At 42.6% G+C, this 19,532-nt stretch overlaps 2 protein-coding genes across 3 annotated transcripts in view; both read right to left on the reverse strand.

The window, feature by feature from the left end:
• LOC119458699 (uncharacterized) overlaps positions 1 to 19,532 on the reverse strand; it is a 604,514-nt gene that overhangs the window by 78,731 nt on the left and 506,251 nt on the right. The window lies entirely within an intron of this gene.
• LOC119459342 (1-phosphatidylinositol 4,5-bisphosphate phosphodiesterase classes I and II-like) overlaps positions 1,291 to 19,532 on the reverse strand; it is a 343,616-nt gene continuing 325,374 nt past the window's right edge. Inside the window, exon 25 of the mRNA XM_049671676.1 lies at positions 1,291 to 18,964. Within this exon, the coding sequence (XP_049527633.1) occupies positions 18,836 to 18,964 (129 nt within the window). The 3' untranslated portion in view covers positions 1,291 to 18,835. The remainder of the gene's footprint in view (positions 18,965 to 19,532) is intronic.

A 19,532-nucleotide genomic window follows, 5' to 3' on the forward strand; every position in this document is an offset into this window, starting at 1 on the left:
ATGGGTTTCGCGAATGATGCATGCCTTGCCATAACGACAGTAGGTAGATTTATTTGCGTAAGGCCTGTGCCATGGTGTCGATAAAAGCAACTGAGGATCACTGTGAAACATTTTCTCGCTTGCAATTGATAGGCTCTTGATCTTAACCACAAAGCTGTTCTTTCAGGTGATTACTGTTGTGGTATTCGTGAATTATATACATACTATACGTGACATGCCGTCGTGTTAACAGCCATGAGCAATGCGTTTTCTCGGTGCCTGTTTCAGAGAACAGTGAATGTATTCGCAAACTTTTTCATGCAAATTGCGCGCCTAACTCTTTCTTTTACAGACTAATAAAGTAGCCATATTTGACTAGAACAACTCACCATAATAAGAATCATCATAAAAGATTCGCTGTGCAGTTTCCTTCTAACACGCATTTATAATATTGACATCAAATACCAAGATATTTCTTCCTTGTAAAATGCAATGTCTGTGATAGCTAAGAACTAAGGGAATGTTAAGTATCTTGCGGAGCGCAAGTTCGTGTGTTGAAATTGCAGACATTCTTTTTACGCAAAGTTTATGGACAGGCACTTTGCATATACGCATTGCAACACCAGTAGACCCCTTCAATGCTACATAGCTGGCCATATCTACACCGCAAATTTTCATGACTCGCGGTTTTGAAGAAGAAACTGCCGTTCAGCCATGACAGTAAAAAGAAGCCGACATAACCTCAATAAGTACGGCTCGAGCCACCAATACTCCAAGCACGCACGAAGGGAACGAGCGCACGCAGCAGCTGAGCGAGCGCCGTCCTGGCCGTGACGTCACTCGTAGAGGGCGCCACTTCAACTTCTCGCCGCTAATAGTGGCACATACGGCCTAGAATGCGCGGCTCCTTCGCATGACCTCCGAGATAGGGCGCCCTGTCTCAGAACTTAACGCCATAGCGACCGGACCCCGCAGGACTCGACAGGTGATGTCTAAAGGCTGCTAACATGAAAACTATACAATTACGAGCCCCGTGGCTTTGCCAAGACTGCTTTAGTGGTACATAAACTTAGATCATTTATAACAAATTTGGGCAAAGTGAAATTTTGTTGCAGTGGGTCTTAGCTAAGTGCATCATATTGATTGATGTGGGGCCCCACCCTGTTGGAAATTTTCAGGCGAGATATGTGCTCATAAAATGTGGCACTTGCAAAAGTGACTTTCCATGCTAGAAGACTAGCATGACAAAAGCTGTTTTGCATAGAAACTGCACACTGCAACACCTCACAAAATAAAACAGTGAAACCAGGCTGAATCCTACGTGACAAAATATTTATTTACAGAACCGCTTTTCCTCCCATGTGGGGAGAGAGGAAAACAAACCAACAAAAGCACGGTCCTGCTCGGACACATGGTGCACAGGTGAAACACACATGGAGATGGAAACAACACACACACACACAGACACAGTGCATAGATCTGTGTTTACAACGTCACTTGCATGGTTATTTTCTTTTTTTTTTCATACAACAAGCATTGTCCACAACAAATTTGCTTTTTTCCACAACTTCTCAAAAACCAGATGTGCAACATAGGACTTCAGCGAGAAAAAAAGTGACATAGGGCAAAATTCAGTATTCGCAGCTTGTTTTTTTTGTTTCTCTCTTTCCCTGTTCCTCTCGCAGTAAAAGTAGCAAGAACCCCTGCAGTACTGTTAACTTCACAAAGACAACTTCCTTCTGTCTGCTTTTGTGACACCATCATGGTACTACTTTGTACAATCACACGCACACACATATGCAAAAAAAAAGAAAAAAAACACAACACAGCACTTGGGAAAATGAAAAGCAGAAGGCAGGGAAGGTGTGGGGCACCTTACACTGCCCCTTGGTTTCCCATTGGCCTAAAATAACTCGCATGTCACATGTCTGCCTCCTCTCCCCCAGAGACCCCATTTTGAGCAAAACCGCACCTGTGAACATTTGTATATATTTATGCGTGAGTAGGTTACTGAAGAGAACGACGAGAAAAGGAAAGCGCATTGCTACCCACCTACCTATATGTATACAACATGTATGTATATGTACAAGCAGCCCCTACCTGGCGCCTCGTACCACCCCCACCAGGCCCTGCAGTGGTGTTTTCTCTCGGCAGCGAAACCACCAGCTAGTGAAACACCAGTGAAACACCAAATGACTTTGCCATTTTCAGAGCGCTCAGAAATTTCTTGTTTTCTAGGCACTGGTGCCTATAAATAAATGTGCACGATTTCTGCTTACATCGCTCGCTATTGTGGCACCCTGCAAAGAAACGTTACGCACAAAAACTGCAAATCAATGCTAGACTGAAGAGGCTTCTCTTTGCACAAGCAATGTTCTTGTACGACGTCAGTGGCAAAAAGTGCTGCTACTGACTGTTCAAGCCACTGTAAAACTGGGTGACCAGTCACTCATACACTACCCGACATGCATTTGCACTACCGGACATGCATTTACACAGGCATGATGGGCATGTCAGTGGTGCATGGAAGTTGCTAGCTCTCATCTAGTTCTTGGCTCCCATAACATGGAAATGAATATCATGCACATGGCTGTTTATTGTGCTACATAACAAAGCTATGTGATGCATGGAGACAGGCCACTGTTCGAGAAACGCATCTATGCTGCAGTGGCTTAACAAGAAGCATGCTGCAACTTAGTCACCTAGCACATGGCATGTAGAACATGCGTTCCACTAGAATAATCCACGAGTTTGCGTTAATAGAGCTATGTTCTGTACATGAGAAATTGGGCTGAGTGACATGTTTACCAACACCATCACTTTGGTGAATCACAAGTGAGATGATTTCGCTTTGTTATGCCAAAATGATTTTGTAAAAGCAGTTAGGAGTGCTTACAGAACTCATCATTTCTCAAATGCGACAAAGCACACTCTGAGGTCCACATTTAGGACATGGCAACTGAGCCAGGTGGGGGGCATGTACGCACGTGCCACTGGTGCAGACAAATAACACAGGTGCGTGTATAGTGTGGCGGCGACACTTGTTGAACAACACAGCGGAATGTTGCACTCTAATGGTGGTGGAGATGAATGCACAGAACCAAGCTCACAGTAAATTGGTGCACTGTTTCACATGTGAGCCAGCCACCCAAAACAATATCCCCAGTCCCCCATTTCATGTAAGAACATACTGCTAGTAGCCTGACGTGGGTGTGCCTCTACAGAGCAGTGTGGACACCAATACATGGGAAGCCTCCCGCACATGCAGGTGTCTGCTGAACATGGAAGTTGGCTTCATCGCAAGTTTTGTATCTTGACCATTTGATAAGTGCTCCTCGGGTCAAACACCAAACACTTTTAAGGGTGGAGCAAGCTTGTATTCTATCACTGTCATAGGTGACAAGAAGTGAATAAAACAATGTGGGTTGTGATGACCGGGACCTAATTCCTACTTTTGCAATATAAACAGGTGTGGTGCATCAGGAATAAGCAATGGCACTACTAACTAGCAGAGAGTACTGATCGCCAAGCTGCAAAGCCAGACAAGTACACCACAGTTCCACTTCACAAACACTCAGCTGTGCCCACAACTTGGGAGAACAGGCACATTCAATGAAGTTTGTAAGATGTGCATCTGCATTGCTTCACCCTGGCTAGGAAAATGGGGACAGACACTGTCATGGTGCAATTTAGTTTTCAGTCGCTGGAGAGCCATTTACAACAAGTGCATTTTCAAGTGAACGAAACTATGAGTGCCAAAACTGAACATTACTGTTCAGCCTATCGACATGTGCACATAATTACATTAAATACTGTAAATCCTGCAAGAGACGTCAAATTTGCGATTCTCATATACCAGTAACCACCCTCCAATTTTTAGAAGAGGGCCAAATGGCTGTGGGGGCAATAAATGTGTCACCAATTTCATTGCAAAGACTTGAATTGCAACCCTCGCACAAGTTTGGTGCAGGAGAGGAAAATTCCAATAATCGTGATGACATGTTGTGTTGACTGCACTATTTCATACCACAAAATAAGATGTTTCGAGCAATTTCTAAAGCTCCTTTACCCACAGGTGGCGCCACCTCAGCTGGGTGAGGCTGTTTCAAAAGCTCACCTGCACAACATTAAATTCTACATGGAAGACACAGCCACGGTGAAAACGGTTACATTGCAGTAGAAACAATTGCAAAAACAGCAGCCCTTAAAACAGCCTGCACAATGCTCACTCTTGTAACAAACGACACCTCTCAAAACACACCGCACTTCTCCCCACATCTACAGAATGCAATGCATTCTCTTGCTGGGAATCTGGCGGCCTCAAAGGCAGCAACGTGTTAAAAAAAGTGCAAGCAACGCTCAGCAACGTTTGGCCTTTTAATGTTGACAAGTGTACTGAGAGCTAATGCAGAAGGAACTGATTTGGATCTCAGTGCTTCAGAAGACAAGGTCACTGTTGCAACATTTCAGTTTCAAAATTACTATTAAAGAGACACCAAAGAGCAGCACTTAGTTGAGTTTGATGAAACAGTTTTCAAATACTCAATCTGCATCTTTTAAGTAGCAAGAGGCTCCTTATTAGTGGAGAAGATAAAATGAAAGTTCCAATTTTCTTAATTTCGTGCTCAGACAGACAACAGCTCTGATACTTCAGTATGAGATCAGGAATTTGAAAGTATTTTTGTGTTATGTTCTGGCCTTTTTATGTTAAAAAAGATGTTCTCAAAACTAAATGAGTTATGTCTTTGGTTCTTTTAGAATGCAATGTGATCCTTGTTTCTCAATAATCTATTAATTAGTCCCGAAGAGACACTGCCCAAATCTCATGACATTATGAGGCACAGTAACATCAAGCCCATCTTTTGTTTATGCATTTTCTTGCTAGCTTACAAAGAGTTTGCTCGTGCTAAGACTTAAGTTTCTAGTATATTCCAAAAGCGTACTTTATCAATTGAGCTTAAAAAACCTTCCTGGCGTCCCTACAATTGGCAGGCACACTTTGTGAGTGACCAAATAGCTTCACTGTGACTTTATAAGTGCACTTGATGCGTGCAGGTGAAAGTAAGAGGTGAAAACAGATTGGAACAGTCAGTTCAGCAATGCCGACTAAAATGCTGAGCTCTGTGACCAAATGAAGATGACGAAGCAGTATCGAGCAAGGATTCATTACGCCATGTGTTGTAATATGTTCTTGTATATAATCATGGTAAATATATCCCACCTCTTTCCTTCCTCATTACAATAAGGCTAATGTGCACTCTGAGCTAACTATGTGTGAAGTCCGTGGAGTTTGTGAAGTCCGTGGAGATTGAAGCTAAAGGTGACAAGGAAAAAATGATGCACTGCAGTAAGCACAAAAAATCCGCCAACATCTTCAACACAAAAGTCAATATTTGGACATGGCAATGAGTTGCACAATCTGCAAGAAGAAATAGATGCATTATCAAATAATATATATGAGCGATGGGGCGATCACGCTATTACCCTGTTTCTAAGCTTGTGGCATTGTGACATTTGCCAAGCTTCAACAAGGCTGCTTTAACTTTTTCGTGTGTGTGTGTAGAAGAACGCAACGAGACCCAGTGTTGTCATGTTCGTCGCATAACACCTACTAAACAACAATAAAAATCTTCCGTTTTCTAAATCTGCTGTATATCTGCTAAGCAAATAATGCAACAGACAAGATCAAATGCAGCAAGCAGGCATCTCTGAGCAGCACAATTACTGAATATTATGCTAGCGATGCTTCAAGTAACAAACCACAAGTAAAAACCACTGCACTTTTGGACCTAGCCATTGAGAAACCTTGTTTGCCTAGTGCTGCACATATCCATATGTGGCACATTACAGGGGGCCATCATGCTTACTGACCCAACTGCACTCCCAAAAGCCACCTCAAACTGGAGGAAACAGTCGAAGCATTGTCATGCTGCTACTGTTTTCTATGGAATGGTGTGTGTGTGTATGTAGAAGTGCCAGCTCTTCACAACTCACCAGAATAATCACTGGATTGTGGGCACTCAAATTTCACACGCAGGTGGCATTTCACAGTTCATGCAGTCCATATTTGAATGCATCACCTGCCTGTTTTGTACAGAATAAATCATAAGTGTGCACTATCTGTGGTGATGCCAGGTAAGTTTAGAATTTGCGGGGATGGAACAGTAGCACCAACTCTTGTTGTAACACCAAGACGTTGTTTTGTGCTAACAATAATCTAATTTGCATGGTCCTGCTGTTTCATGCCTCCCCTTCGTCATCATATTTTGCGCTGTAATAGTTGCGAATAATAAATGGTGCCACCATTTTGTTCCCCCAAATTCTACACATTTTGTCTGTCCCTAATGGAAGTGATGCAAACTTACTTATTCTGCATGAAACAGGCAAGTGAAACACAGTATGAACCAGAAGGCTCGTATGGTGGCACACATGCTTTGAGGCAAAGACAGTGGCTGTGTTGAAAAGTCATCTTTTGCTGCACGTGCTGTTTAACAGCACTCATTTCATTGGGTGAAAACATGCAAGGAATGTTAGCTGCTAGCTCGTGCATGCTTGTTGTGGTGAATGCATCACACCGTGTGCACGTCAGGCATGACAGCACGTAGACTAAGAAATTGAGACCGTTTCATTTTGCTTCCTGGCAGAACTTAAGTTAAGCAATGCAGGAATGCGCTGTTGACCTCGTAGTGTGTTTTGTGAACCATCTGCCTATGTTATAAAATGCAAAGACAAAAAAAAATTCATGTGTAATAGAACTTCCGCAAATTGTTCAGACTTACTTAACGTGGATTTTATGGTGCAAAGCGATATGCTTGAAAACAGAAGAATAAAGAGGTCCAAAGATAGCAAGTGCCCTGTCTGTCCTCTTCCTTCTTCAAAAGTATATATTTTTTTCACGTCTTAAAAGCTCTGTTAAGTACTCATTGGCAAAGGTTTTTATAGATAGAGGTTTATCTACAAGTCTTTCTTCGGGAGCCCTTTGACATGGAACAAATACATGGGCCCAGAAATGTCAAAATCTGTATTTTTTTACTTCGTGAGTGCATGTTTCATTTCAATAGTGCTTTCAAAACTTCCTTGGCATCAACCAAGCAAGGTTATGTTGCAACAATCACACTCACTAGCATTTCAGCCTATTTACAAGCCTATTTAAAATACATATAAGATACCGGCCGCTGTTAGTCCTAAATGAGTCCACATCGGTGTGCTAATAATCAAACCTGAATGCCAGCAATGGTAGGCTTTCGCTTTCCTGTGGCAGTCACCGCAGCCAAGACTGAAAAGCCAAATCAAGCATAAGCCTTTCAAGAGAACTATGAATTATTCTGTTTAGCCCGTTCTCTGCCTGCAGAACAAAGCAAGGTAATCGGCCATCAGGAACATTTTTTTTGTTTTTCTTTTACAGACATAGGGCTTGTCACTAATGATTTCTACATGATATCACATCAGCACATCAGCATCAATTGTGCATACTACACATATCTGAGAGGAAGGCATTTAAATTTGGCATGAAGTAATTCCTTTCACTTCTGGCTAAAGAGGCATTAATGGTGGTGACCCTTTAAGCCAAGTATAAAGCGTATAATCCACATGATAACTCAATTGCCTGAAAAGCCTGCATCATGACTGTGCAATGTGCTGTATTTACCATGTTATAGCAAATTCTCAATGTCCTTTATATGGTTACTTAGTGGCTTCATGATAGGACACATGCTAAGGCAACCTCTACAGTGGGGCCATGTGGGATGGCAGCCAGTTGCCAAGGGTACAGTGCTTCAAGGAGTGCTACCACTGCGCCTCGGGCGAGAACAGTAACAATAGAATGCAATGAATGCAGCACCTACAAAAAAAAAAATAAAGATGGATCAACTAAATATTAAAATAAAAACCAGATATGGTGTTCCCATATCTAACTCTTATTTGCAGAAACTTTCTTCGCACAATTAAGCCACACTGCGCCTTATGGCGTTGTTTTGGCCTAGTTAATTAGTTCAATACATAACACTGCATGAACATAGCTACCTTTCAATGCTGCTGACATTGAACTCTTTATCCTGTGTATCAGTTACACTGAGTTGATGCACTTATAGTTCCATAAGATAATGCATTTGCAGTCAGGTATGTGCACTTAATAATAGTCACTGGCTTTCTGCACTGCACCAAAATAAATGTTACTATGTGTGTTCTGTGCCAAATAGGTGCTAAGCATAGCATTAACATTTGGTAATCTACCAGCTTTCATACAAAAATATAAAGAGCAGTCCCATGCTGCAATCACTCATCAATCATGGAAAGTGCAGGTCTTGGTTTACTCGACTCAAAACACGTGTGATACTGCTTTTAGATCTTTTTAGGCTCAGTTTTGTCATCTTCTTGTGCATTCTTTTACACAATGTTTAATGTTGATAATGAGCTCAACTCATTGTTTGAAGAACATTTTGAGCCCTAGTTATGTAATAGTAGTTGTTCTTGCGGGCCCTATATCAGGCTAACAGTTCAGATACTTACTATTAGTAACTTGTTCACAGAGCTACAAATGATTCGTCCTGTTCAAGCCCCATTAAAGCCCATTAGTAAAACACTTTGGGCAATAAAATGAATCAGTTAGTGCTAAACATCAATTTAGTATGTGATGGCAAACCATAAGCCACAACAGTGCTTTCCATTTGCACACATGCTACTGTGCATCATAGTGGTCAAACTACGTACTTCAGTGTGTATGCACCAATAGCATCCAATTTAACTTTTCTTTATTATTCTTTTTGTATTCTTTAGTATTGTTTAGTATTTAACTTAGTATTATTTTTGTGTGCGTGAAATACAATGAATTACCCTGGGGCGAGATTGCGCAAGCATCTCACTTTTTCAACATCCACTTGCGTGCTCGTGATTCGCCGGTGCCATGCTTTAATCAGCGGTTGTCTGCACAGTGAGGCAGAAGTGCAAATTAAACGCCACTTACTCAATCATGTAGGAAGCGGAGTGAATGTTCGGAAAGCGAGATGCGAGAATGCGTGATCTCACCCCAGGTTGCAATGATGACTGTCATTCCCACCAAACATGGTGATTTCATGTTATGCATTCTTCATTGGGCCATGACATTATTTCCTGCCTAGTGTACTTAACAAGTGTTGTTTGATTATCACAACAGTTGCTGCCCCAATGAATACAAGTCGCCTTGTCGAAATGTTCGGTCCAGTGACGTTTCTTGTTCTACCACTGTTCATAGCAATCAAAGTACACTGTGAAATAAAATGACAGTCAATTTTGAAAAAATCATGACTCCGACTTTGACTGCCAGTATTTGGCACTCGCTGCCTTTCAGTATTTCCCAACAGGTAAAATTTAAAACAAGTCCAATCACCTGCACGTGTGTTTTCTAGTTAAACATGTTTATTGTTGCGCTGAGTATTTGTATGTCAGCAAGCAAATAGTATAATACTCATTGGTAACTTCCATACTCATCAGAGAGTACTTGAATAAACAAAGGAGAACTGCACACAGACTATTTACACACCGCAGAAGTACATTTACACTAAATAGTGAACAACTGTGCAGATGGTGAACAATTGGTACTGCTCTTATATGTGTGCCAGTTAACTCATTGACTGTTTTCAACTTAATTAAAGATGGACAATTGAAGACAAAAATAAGTTTTGCTGACCAAAATTCGCAGGCACTGGCAAACATCAGAAATGTGCAACAATAGTAAAGCTTCTCTTTATAAGTAGGGCCAATAGCCGTTCAACATCAGACTTATACTGCCCATTCATTCTGTGGTGCCAGAAATCAGCTTTGTAAGTTCCCATCTATTCTGCATGTTGCATTTATGGAATCGAAGCTGTTGAGTTCTCAAGGAGTGTTTATACTTAGTAAGCATCCTACGACCAGTTTCAAGATATCCAGGCTTGCCGTGAATTCTGTTGAAGTTCATTGTCATCATCAGTGTATTTAGTGTTCTTTTTGATCGTTATCGTATAATGATTTGTGCCTTGCGTTGTGTTGAAGTTACTTTTCCACAAAGCCTTCATTATGCAAGAGGACGAGTTGGGCTAGTTGGTGCTTGCTTAAGGACATGTTAACACCGTGCAAGAAAATGACCACAAACAAGAAAAAAAAGGAGCTACACTATGCAGGTTAATTAATTGGGTATTACGTGCCAAAAACACAATATAATTATGAAGCACATCATTGTGGAGGACTTCGGACTACCTGGGATTTTTTTCACTGCAGGACGAAGGCCTCTCCTCCCAGGGATCTCCAATTACCTCTGGCTTGCAAGTTGTGTCTCCACACTTCCCAGTTTGATGAGCCCACCCTTCCCTGGGCACCCATTCTGTAACGGTCTAATTCTGCCCTATGCATTGCATGGCCTGCCCAGCTCCATTTTTTCCTCTTAATGTCTTGGCTACCCCTGTTTGCATTCTAATCCACATCAAGGTCTTCCCGTCTCTTAACATTATGCCTAACACTGTTCTTTCCATTACTCCATTGCACAGTCCTTAACTTTTTCTCAAGCTTCTTTGTTAATCTCCAAGTTCCTGCTCCCTATAGTACCAGTAGAATGCCAGGATTGTATACTTTTCTTTCTAAGGATAGCAGTAAGCTGCCGATCATGATTTCGAAATGCCTGCCCATTTTTATTCTTCTGAACAAGTTTCTTTCTCATGTTCAGGGTACCCTGTGAGTAAGTGGCCTAGATTCTAGAGGCTGAGTGTTCTCTTGACAGGCTATTGCAGTTCTTTTACTTTGTGCTTAGCAGCACAATGCCACAGCACGACAGAGGAGCTCCTGAGTAGCAAGTCATAAGCATCTGTGCCACGTGTCTCTAGATGGAACAGCAGTGTAATGTACCATTAATTTGGGAAATATCCCAACAACGGTATGAGAAGTTTGCCTACTTTGATAATTAGCAGTTGCCTGTATTTTGTTTGCGGAGTAAGCTAAATTCTGTGACAGGTGGTTCGGATGATATAACCTGCTGTTTCTATGCTTTGCTGTGCAAGCGCAAGAAAATGAGTAACTGCTCATAGTATTGTCTTTGTGTCCAGTAAAAATTTTCACTTGTGAGTGAAGCGCTGTCCTGTCTGCTTTTTCCCTTTTTTTGGGTTTGTTTATTTGGGCACTGGTGTGCTTCAAGATCTGTGCATTAAGAATATATAACATCTTATTGTGTGATTAACACACCTGGGAAGAGAAACCGTGCGAGATATGAAGCAATGCTCTGAATCTAACAATGCCAACAATCTGGTGACTCTGTGCTTCAGAATGTCTCAGCCAGCAGGCAACTGAGGTCTGCAGGCAAGTCTCCTATCAATGTCGCAGGAAAAATGCATGCACTTAAAATGCCACACTTCTGGAGAAAGTTGGTTTATGGTCTTCAAGCACATGAAAACACATGTGGACGAAACAACACGGGTGCATGTACGACACAGATGCACACGTGCACATGCGTTGTTGCCTTTCAGCCACGTTGTGGATATAACGGATAACCTGTGGCCTTTCTATCCACTAGCAGCTTGGCTTTCTGCTTGCCCTTATTGAGCTCCTGTTCAGGTAAAAGATGTGAAAACGATGACACACAGATAGATAGACAAACTTTGTGTTTTGTGTGTGTCAATCTATGTGTCATCATTTTCGTGCCTTTTACCTGAGCATTTTCTTTCTCAAATTTCTATCCTAATGCGTTTCGTGTGTCATCTGTTTCCGTAAACTTAGAAGTGTCAGAATATGGATGCACTTGTGCCAGACAGCAGGCAGTTTTGTAAAGATGCGAGAGTGCAACAACAGGAACAGGGCCTACAGCACAAAGCAGCTGACAGCTCAATTCTAGAAAATTCCCGTTCATTATCTGTATATCCAAGATGCACATGTACCTCGCCCCTCCTACTGAAATGTTTTGAGCATGGCGCAACTGGCCTTGCATGCACTGTTGTAGTACATCTTAGCTGTGTCACCCTCGTGCCCTGATCTCATAATGTCCTTCCCTTGGTCATGCTCTTGTCTACTTTAACCCAAGTTTATTTCCCTGATCTCAACTACAATATGGGTACGTTCTACACTGTCTTCTCCCTGTCCCTGCGATGAATAATGCTGCGCTTAAATGTGCTACCCAATGTAATTTAAAAAAATTTTATGATCGTACAGTGACTGGGCAACATTGGAGTGGCAAATGCTCCTCAAAGAAAACATGCATTCTTGTGCAGGCAAATCACCTCGCTTCTCTCCCGATCCATCTCCTTGCTGGAGGGCAGTGTTTGCCTGAGCTCGTTGGTTGCACGTCGCAGCAAGAAATCTTACGAGCAGAATGCACTGACACGGTCTGAAGTGTGGTGTGCCGTCTGTCCATGTTCTGCTGGAAAGCTTTCTTGCCATCTCCCTGCTAATCATAGCACCAGCTTTGCCTCACTGAGGTGCCACCAGACTGCGTGGGTGTTCTCAGTAAAAGGATCAGTTTCACCTTTTGCAATGCACCCTGAGATGCTTCTATGCTGCAGTGCCTCCGGACCACTGACAACATCAAGTAGTGCCTCGCTAATCCCTTTTCTGAGTTCCCAGTAATAATTTATTACAGCGCATCTGTTTATGCTGTGAGCTGCCTTCTTTGTCCCTCCACTCGCTGACCTTGACTCATGCATAACTGAGGTAAGTTCATTGTTGCTGAGCCTCTGGTCCATGGAATAAACAATTTTTTTTTTCGTGAATGCAGAGGCCCCGAGGCACACCCCACTTTTGTGGGAGGAGCTCCTCCAACATTCCCCCACTGACTATTGTAAAAATAAACTGCGCCTCCTCGTTTAACTTGCGGTTCCCTTGCATTTCTGCCAAGGTTTGTGTGCAAAGGAATGCTGGATTGCTCAGGTGCTGCCATGGGTGCCATTCTTGATCTAGATGCATGCATGGCCAAGTCATCGCAGCCGACAAGCCCTTCTTTACATGTATTATAAGCATGCATTTAAGTCTCCTACATCTTCGGAAGTAGCTATGAAAACACTTATCGCAAAATCTCACTGTGCCATTTTTGTTAGTGCTGGTGGTTCCGGCAAATCTACAATTTACAACAATAACAAACCTTCGATCACAACATTCATGCTTCAGACAACAAAATATCTGGTGCACTTTTTGTCACGTGGAAACAAACAAGACAACAAGTGCAAAAAATTTTAGGACCCTGCTTTTCAATGCAGTAATACTTGTTTCTTGGTACCTAAAACAAGTTAATTAATTTTACCAAGATTATGTCCTTTGGCACCAAGAAAATGCTTCAGAGATGAAACTTGCAATGGGTTGCCATAAAACTTTACGAGGAAACAACAAAATATTCTGCCATCTTTGAAGTCAAAATGTCCTCAAGCCAGCAAAATGTTTGAAGAAGCCTTTGGCACAATTAAAGTAGCAATGTCTATAGATCAACAAGATATAGGCTTGGGTTCCTGCGCTCCATTTTGACTCACCCAGATACACGCCGCACAAAGAGATCAGCAGAGTGAACTTGAAGCCATGCACATATCTTATGGTGCCTCCCATCACTTCACAAGAGCAAGTTGTGACTTGACATGTTGATGAGCAACATTCATGGTCCTAGGTGGCTCATACCTACAAAACTCAACCTGATGTGCTGAAACACAAGGACAGAGTCATGGAAACAAAAACAGACAGGACAGATCACAGGGTTCCAACTTTCTTCTTTAACATGATGGCCACCAAATATAAACAATAATATTATTGTACCACAAAGAGACTAAGACAACAATTATGATTACATACTTTCTTCATGCTAAAGCACCCATGAAATTTTGGCTCATTGTCAAACAGACACTGCCAATCAATTAAGATACAGCACTCCAACCTGTCCGTTTCCTGTGGCTCTGTCCTTGTGTTTTTGCAGAGCAGCTTAAGTTTCATACAGACGAGTGAATTGGAAATGTAAGAGCTAGTCAAGCAGGCAATGTCAACAAATGCAAATCAATGGATGGTTCTACTACAGCTTTCAAGAGAATACGTCTAAATTGCTGATGTGCTCACCGATTGTTTCTCACAGCTCAGGAAACATTGACACATAATTGTGCTGACTGACAGCTCCTTAGTTTATTTCGAGGCACTTCTTACGAGTTGTGAACGCGAAAGCATTAATGGCCAATTGAATGCCGCTGAGCGGTCCTTCCGAGTTTTGCACTGCGAGTAATGTCTTGGAGTTTTTCTTCAGGGTATGTCATCGAGTTCAGCGATTAAATTGGTGCGAGTTATTGTGTTTTTTTTTTTTTGTACAGTTTCTACGTTAGCATGTTGGCTGTAGACCGGAATCATTTGGATGATGTCGCTGAGAAATCAAGGACGCCGCATGCCACTTGCGCGACGAAAGGGACCGGGGAAGCAGCAGCAGCCACCAAGGTCGGCAGGCGTGTGCACCAGCCAAGCCCAGTGAGCGAGACCGAGAGAGAAAGAAAGAAGCGGCGGCAGCTGCATGCACGCGTCACGCGACTAGGAGTAAACAAGGAATAAACAAAAAACAAGCTTCAAGAATCTAGGCAGATCTGCGAACCCTCCTTTGACAAAGTAATGGATGGTTTTACAATGGAAACTATTAGTTTCTTTAACAAGGAACTTAACAGAACTTAACGTGTACGCTATTCACAATGCTTGAGCCTTACACGTCATGATCCTGTAATCTAACACTAATGTGATGATCAAAATACTTTTTTCTGTACAACACTGCATGAACTTCACAGCACAAAGCACACACCTTACTCTTTCATTGCTACAGCTGCACTCTCACATTCTCATTAGACCAAGTCAGTGATCATGTCACATCTTCCTTCTGCATTTTGTCACACTGGAAGCGTGAAATAATCTTTCGGCCTCTAGCTTTTTCTTCCATGCTAAAAACAACCACTACGGTATTGCAAGTGCTACGAGCAGCAACATGGATTTCATATGTTTAAAATGGCTAAATGAAAATTTGGCTACCACTTCAGGAACAAAGTAGCATGGATTATTTATTATCTTAGAAACCTGCATGTTATTATAATACTGTGGGATACGTTGCTTCATGTTTAAGGCAACCAATGCTGACATCATTAGAAACATACAAAAGATCTAAAAACCAAGTCGGAATGATAGTGTAATTCCTGCCATGTTAAATTAAACCAGAACTTGTTGCGCAGTATGTCTCCAAATTTAGAGTGACAAAGGCGCATATGTCGACCACTATGCTGCAGGTGGGCACGGCCTTTTGAAGTCCGAGCAGCACTTGTGCCATGGAAGCATATTAATTATTTACGCGTGCCTACACACATTTTACACCGAGCACATGTGTTTACGATAACTCCCTTCTCTAAGCACGACGAATAATCCTGCCACTGTTCAATGCTACGAACAGCTGTAGTGAGCCCTTCTGAAATTCATAGTGAAATGTTACACTGAACAGAGCAGCAAATGACGGAATAGTTTTCATTAAAGATGCTGCGACCCAGTCAGTGTGCGAGTGAACGTGCGTGACGTGACAGCACAGAAGGCAGCCTATCAAAGGACTCCTAGATTGGCATTGCAGTACACAGTATCCCTGTTGAGTCAAGCTACCAAGCATGAGCAATGTCCGCTGTTACCTACAAAAACCCTGAAATCATTACGGTATGCCCCGAAAGAGCATGCAGCCTCGAGTGCACAAGCGCAATTAATACCACTTCAAGGGAATACACAGAGCATGTAAAGTGAATTCTACAACATGGAGTCAGTTCTACAAGCAGCTTGAAATCTCGGTGCAATAATACAGCCGCACACTTTTTTACCCTGCTTTCTTGTTTGGGCTAACTATTTGGCATAATAAGTTATGGCTGCACTAACCCTGCTTTCTTTCTAAGCAACCTGCTCAACAAATCCAGGGTTCCTTCAAGCAGCTAGCCATCTTGCTCTGTGCCCACTTGCAAACGACATGTAAACTGCAGCAATAAGAGCACAACAAGTGAAGCATGCAACTAGTCTACACTGCAGTGGGCTTTGCAAACACCAACTGGACAAAGCGAAAAGCTGAGTGCGTGTGAGTGGACACGTCTGGTGGTCTGCTTGCATGGGAGAGGAAGTGGAATGTGTGAGGCCAGAGAGTGTAGTCATGGGATGCGCGCAGCAGTGCACCACCAGACAGCAGATGAACAATATCTTTTTTTTCCTTTTTCTTCGAGAGCAGATTACTTTAGCACATTTTTAAGCAGTAGTTTGAAATTTGTCTTATCAGCTAATGCAAAGCATAAAAACCAACCAATAACGGCAGATTAAATACATGCACACCACATATAACTGACGAAGCAGCAGTCATCAAACTGTTTGAATTGAATGTTTGTCAAAACAATGTCTTCAATGTAGAAATTAGATACACGACAGTGATGCAATCGTTAAATGTTACATGATCACAGAATAAGAGAAATCTCCAAATCACGACTGTACAAGACCACAATAAATGCAGCAAGCACAGCTGCTATCAGTAGATGATTAGCAGTGATGTGCAGTTTGTTTTGGTGTCTCAAGTGGCATAACAACATGGCATCAAGATTCACGCTAATGTGTGCTGCATAAAATGTTGACACTGTGCTGCCACCGTGTCAGTGCGCATGCCAGCAGTTAAAACGCGGAAGCTACAAGCTTTGCAGCATCTCATCATGACGGCTAACATGAGGCCATGGCAATGTGGGTAAAATCATGGAATTCTCTGGAAGTGAGGGCAGTCACTGCTCAGCAGGGTCTGCTGAGCCCTGCCACCACTTGGCCATTTAAGGCAAAGGAATGAAGACACTGTGAAAGGCAAGGATGACTGGCAGACAAGCCTTAATGCTGACAAAGCCTCCTTTGCAGGCTGACTGTGATGGCACCGGAGCAGCAGCTGCACAGGACAGTTCATCTTATTCACTTGCTTCTGGTAAATGACAACATCACTGAATGTTGCAAACACCAGAAGTGCCGGGTATAAGACACTCTTCCAGCTAGATCACAGACCCAGTCACACTCAAATTTTGCATAGAAGCGGCATTTCGTCATGCATGCCACACAAAGTGGCACATTACTTGCCTGTTGCGTCTAAAATAAATCAGAAGTACGTGTCGCCTGTGGTGACGCCTGACAAAAAATATAGAATTCGTGGAACAGAACAGTGGCGCCATCTCTCACTGTCATAAAGAAAAGCATCGATGACAGATGGCACCGTGGTCCAGTTGCAACTACATGAATGTGCTTTTTTTTTTGTCTAGCATTTTCGCCAAAAAATCATGATTCTTATTCAGGGTGAAACAGGCAAGTAATGCACTTAAGCATGGTATCAAACTGCTTGTACACAATATGCCACTTCTGTGCAAAATTTGAGCACTAATCAGCCATAAGATACTGGGAGATTCTATCAGGATGACACATGAAAAGTGCTTACTATGGCATGCCACAGATGTTGATAAAAATAGGTTTTTGAACGTGGAATATCCTTATGCCAAGGAAAGCTTGATGACCGAAAAGATGCCGGGGGCAATAAACAATACTTTAAACTGTGCTTAACACTGCATGTTGTTCGAAAAAACAATTTTCTTCTATTCATTAGCAGTGAGCAAGTACACTGCCATCATAAAGTATGTCAGCTTGTACACCGTGTATGTCATTGGGATTGATGTGTGAACAAGGATGCAAAAGGATGCCCAAGGAATAATTAAGGTTGAGTGAACTGCCTAAAACAGATGGTGGTGAGCAAAGGAAGCATCACAACCTGATTAATAGGATTTTCGTTAATATGAAAATTTGTACTATGTCCCAAACATGTAAGTTAGCACACATTGTGAAATACTTTTTAAACACTAAAAGCTGCATTGAATGCCTGTTTTGAATCAGATTCGAAGATCATGATGATTTCAAGCAAATGTGAGCATGCAATAGCGGCAATTTTAGGATTGCTTAATGCAAGAGCAGAAAACGATTGAATAGAAACTTTACAGCAGAATTCAGTGGACACATTGCAGTGCTGGAAGGCTTTGTATCAATGCTGCCGCTGATTGTTCAGCGGAGTTTCATGAAATTTGAGAACCAAAGCTGTTGCTGTCCATAATTTGGTGAGGCACCACACATCTCTCCATTTCTTATAATGTGCAACAGAAGGAACATACTTTTGATGTCTCCATTCTTTCCATTCAACATTTCAACTTGAGCACAAAGTGTGTCACCAACACTATGGACCTATGAAAACCTTGAAGTAACACGGTTACACAATACTGTGTAGCTGCTGCTCTTTGGAGCCATGCTAGTCTATTTAGTCCAGTCTAGTATGGAATAACAGAGTACAGGTTTTTCAAGGCTTGCTTGGAGGCTCTCCCTAACTGTTTATAGCAGTGAAAACCTAAGCAGAGAGTCATCTGTCGACAGCATTAAATTTCAAATGGTCTAAAAGCAACACAGTGCTTCAGCACTATGACTATAGTGGCCCATCGCAAACATGAGGAGAGGTGTGCCACATACTTTCAGGTTGTTTTATGACTCGGCTGACAGTGTCAACTGGCTTAGATTTGACACTGTTGCAGAGCGGTTTGGTTGGCTGGCCCTCGAGGAGGCTGTCATCGGGTGCCTGGTCTCCATCACCTGACCCTTTGAGTGCGGTCGGGAGGGCTGCAGGTCGTGCTAGCGGGAGAAAGTCACTGGGGTGTTGCTGGGCGTTTGTTCGGAATGGGACACCTCCTCGGGTGCGTCCTTGTCGCGTATCACCCGTTCACAGAATCACCATGGCTAGTGGCGAGTGATGGGAGAAGGAGGAAAGGTGTGCGGAGGGGTGGGAACCGCCGCCCCTTCCCGTTGAGGCACCGGTGTGCGGAGAGATCTTGCGCCACTGCGGGTGTGGCTAGAGGGCAGTGCTCTGGCGTCGCAGGTCACTCGGCTCAGCGATGGCAAACATGGTCGGGTTCTCGCTGAGCGAGCTGTCCAGCTCGCTGCACTTGCGCTCGTACTCCTGGTTGTACTTCTGCACGGCCTGAACGGACAACATGCCGCCATAGGTCAGCCAGGGATCAAAGCAAAGTGCAAACGCACACTCACTGTAGTAATCAGTAGGGAACAGCTTCTTGATATTAGACAAATTTCATTGAAAGGACTACAAAGTGCATTACTGGGAAGGACATTATTTTGTCAATAATGTCCTTCCCTTTTGCTCACTTTTGCTTATGTGCACTTTTGGTGATTGTTTCTTTACTTTAGTTATTGTTTATTGGAATTGTTGGCTGTACTGTACATACTATCTACATGTATAATACACACAGGCATGTTTATGTTTGTACATATGCCATGTAAACTGAATTGCCCTTTTTATATAACTATAGTTATACCAACGTAGATGTGGGGTGAACAGGTCTCCTCAAGCTGTTTGATCAGCTTTTTGCCTGGTCTCCCGCAACATTGTAGCAATTAAAATTTAGTTCAGTTCATAACTGGCCCAACTGGCCAAGCATTCAAGCAACTGGCACCCAACTGGGCAAGCAAACCACTGGCAAAGCAATTAATCAACCATTCTCAACCAGGGCTGTGTTGGTCTCGTTTCCATT

This window comes from Dermacentor silvarum, chromosome 7 (assembly GCF_013339745.2).
Source record: "Dermacentor silvarum isolate Dsil-2018 chromosome 7, BIME_Dsil_1.4, whole genome shotgun sequence".
Classification (NCBI taxonomy): domain Eukaryota; kingdom Metazoa; phylum Arthropoda; class Arachnida; order Ixodida; family Ixodidae; genus Dermacentor; species Dermacentor silvarum.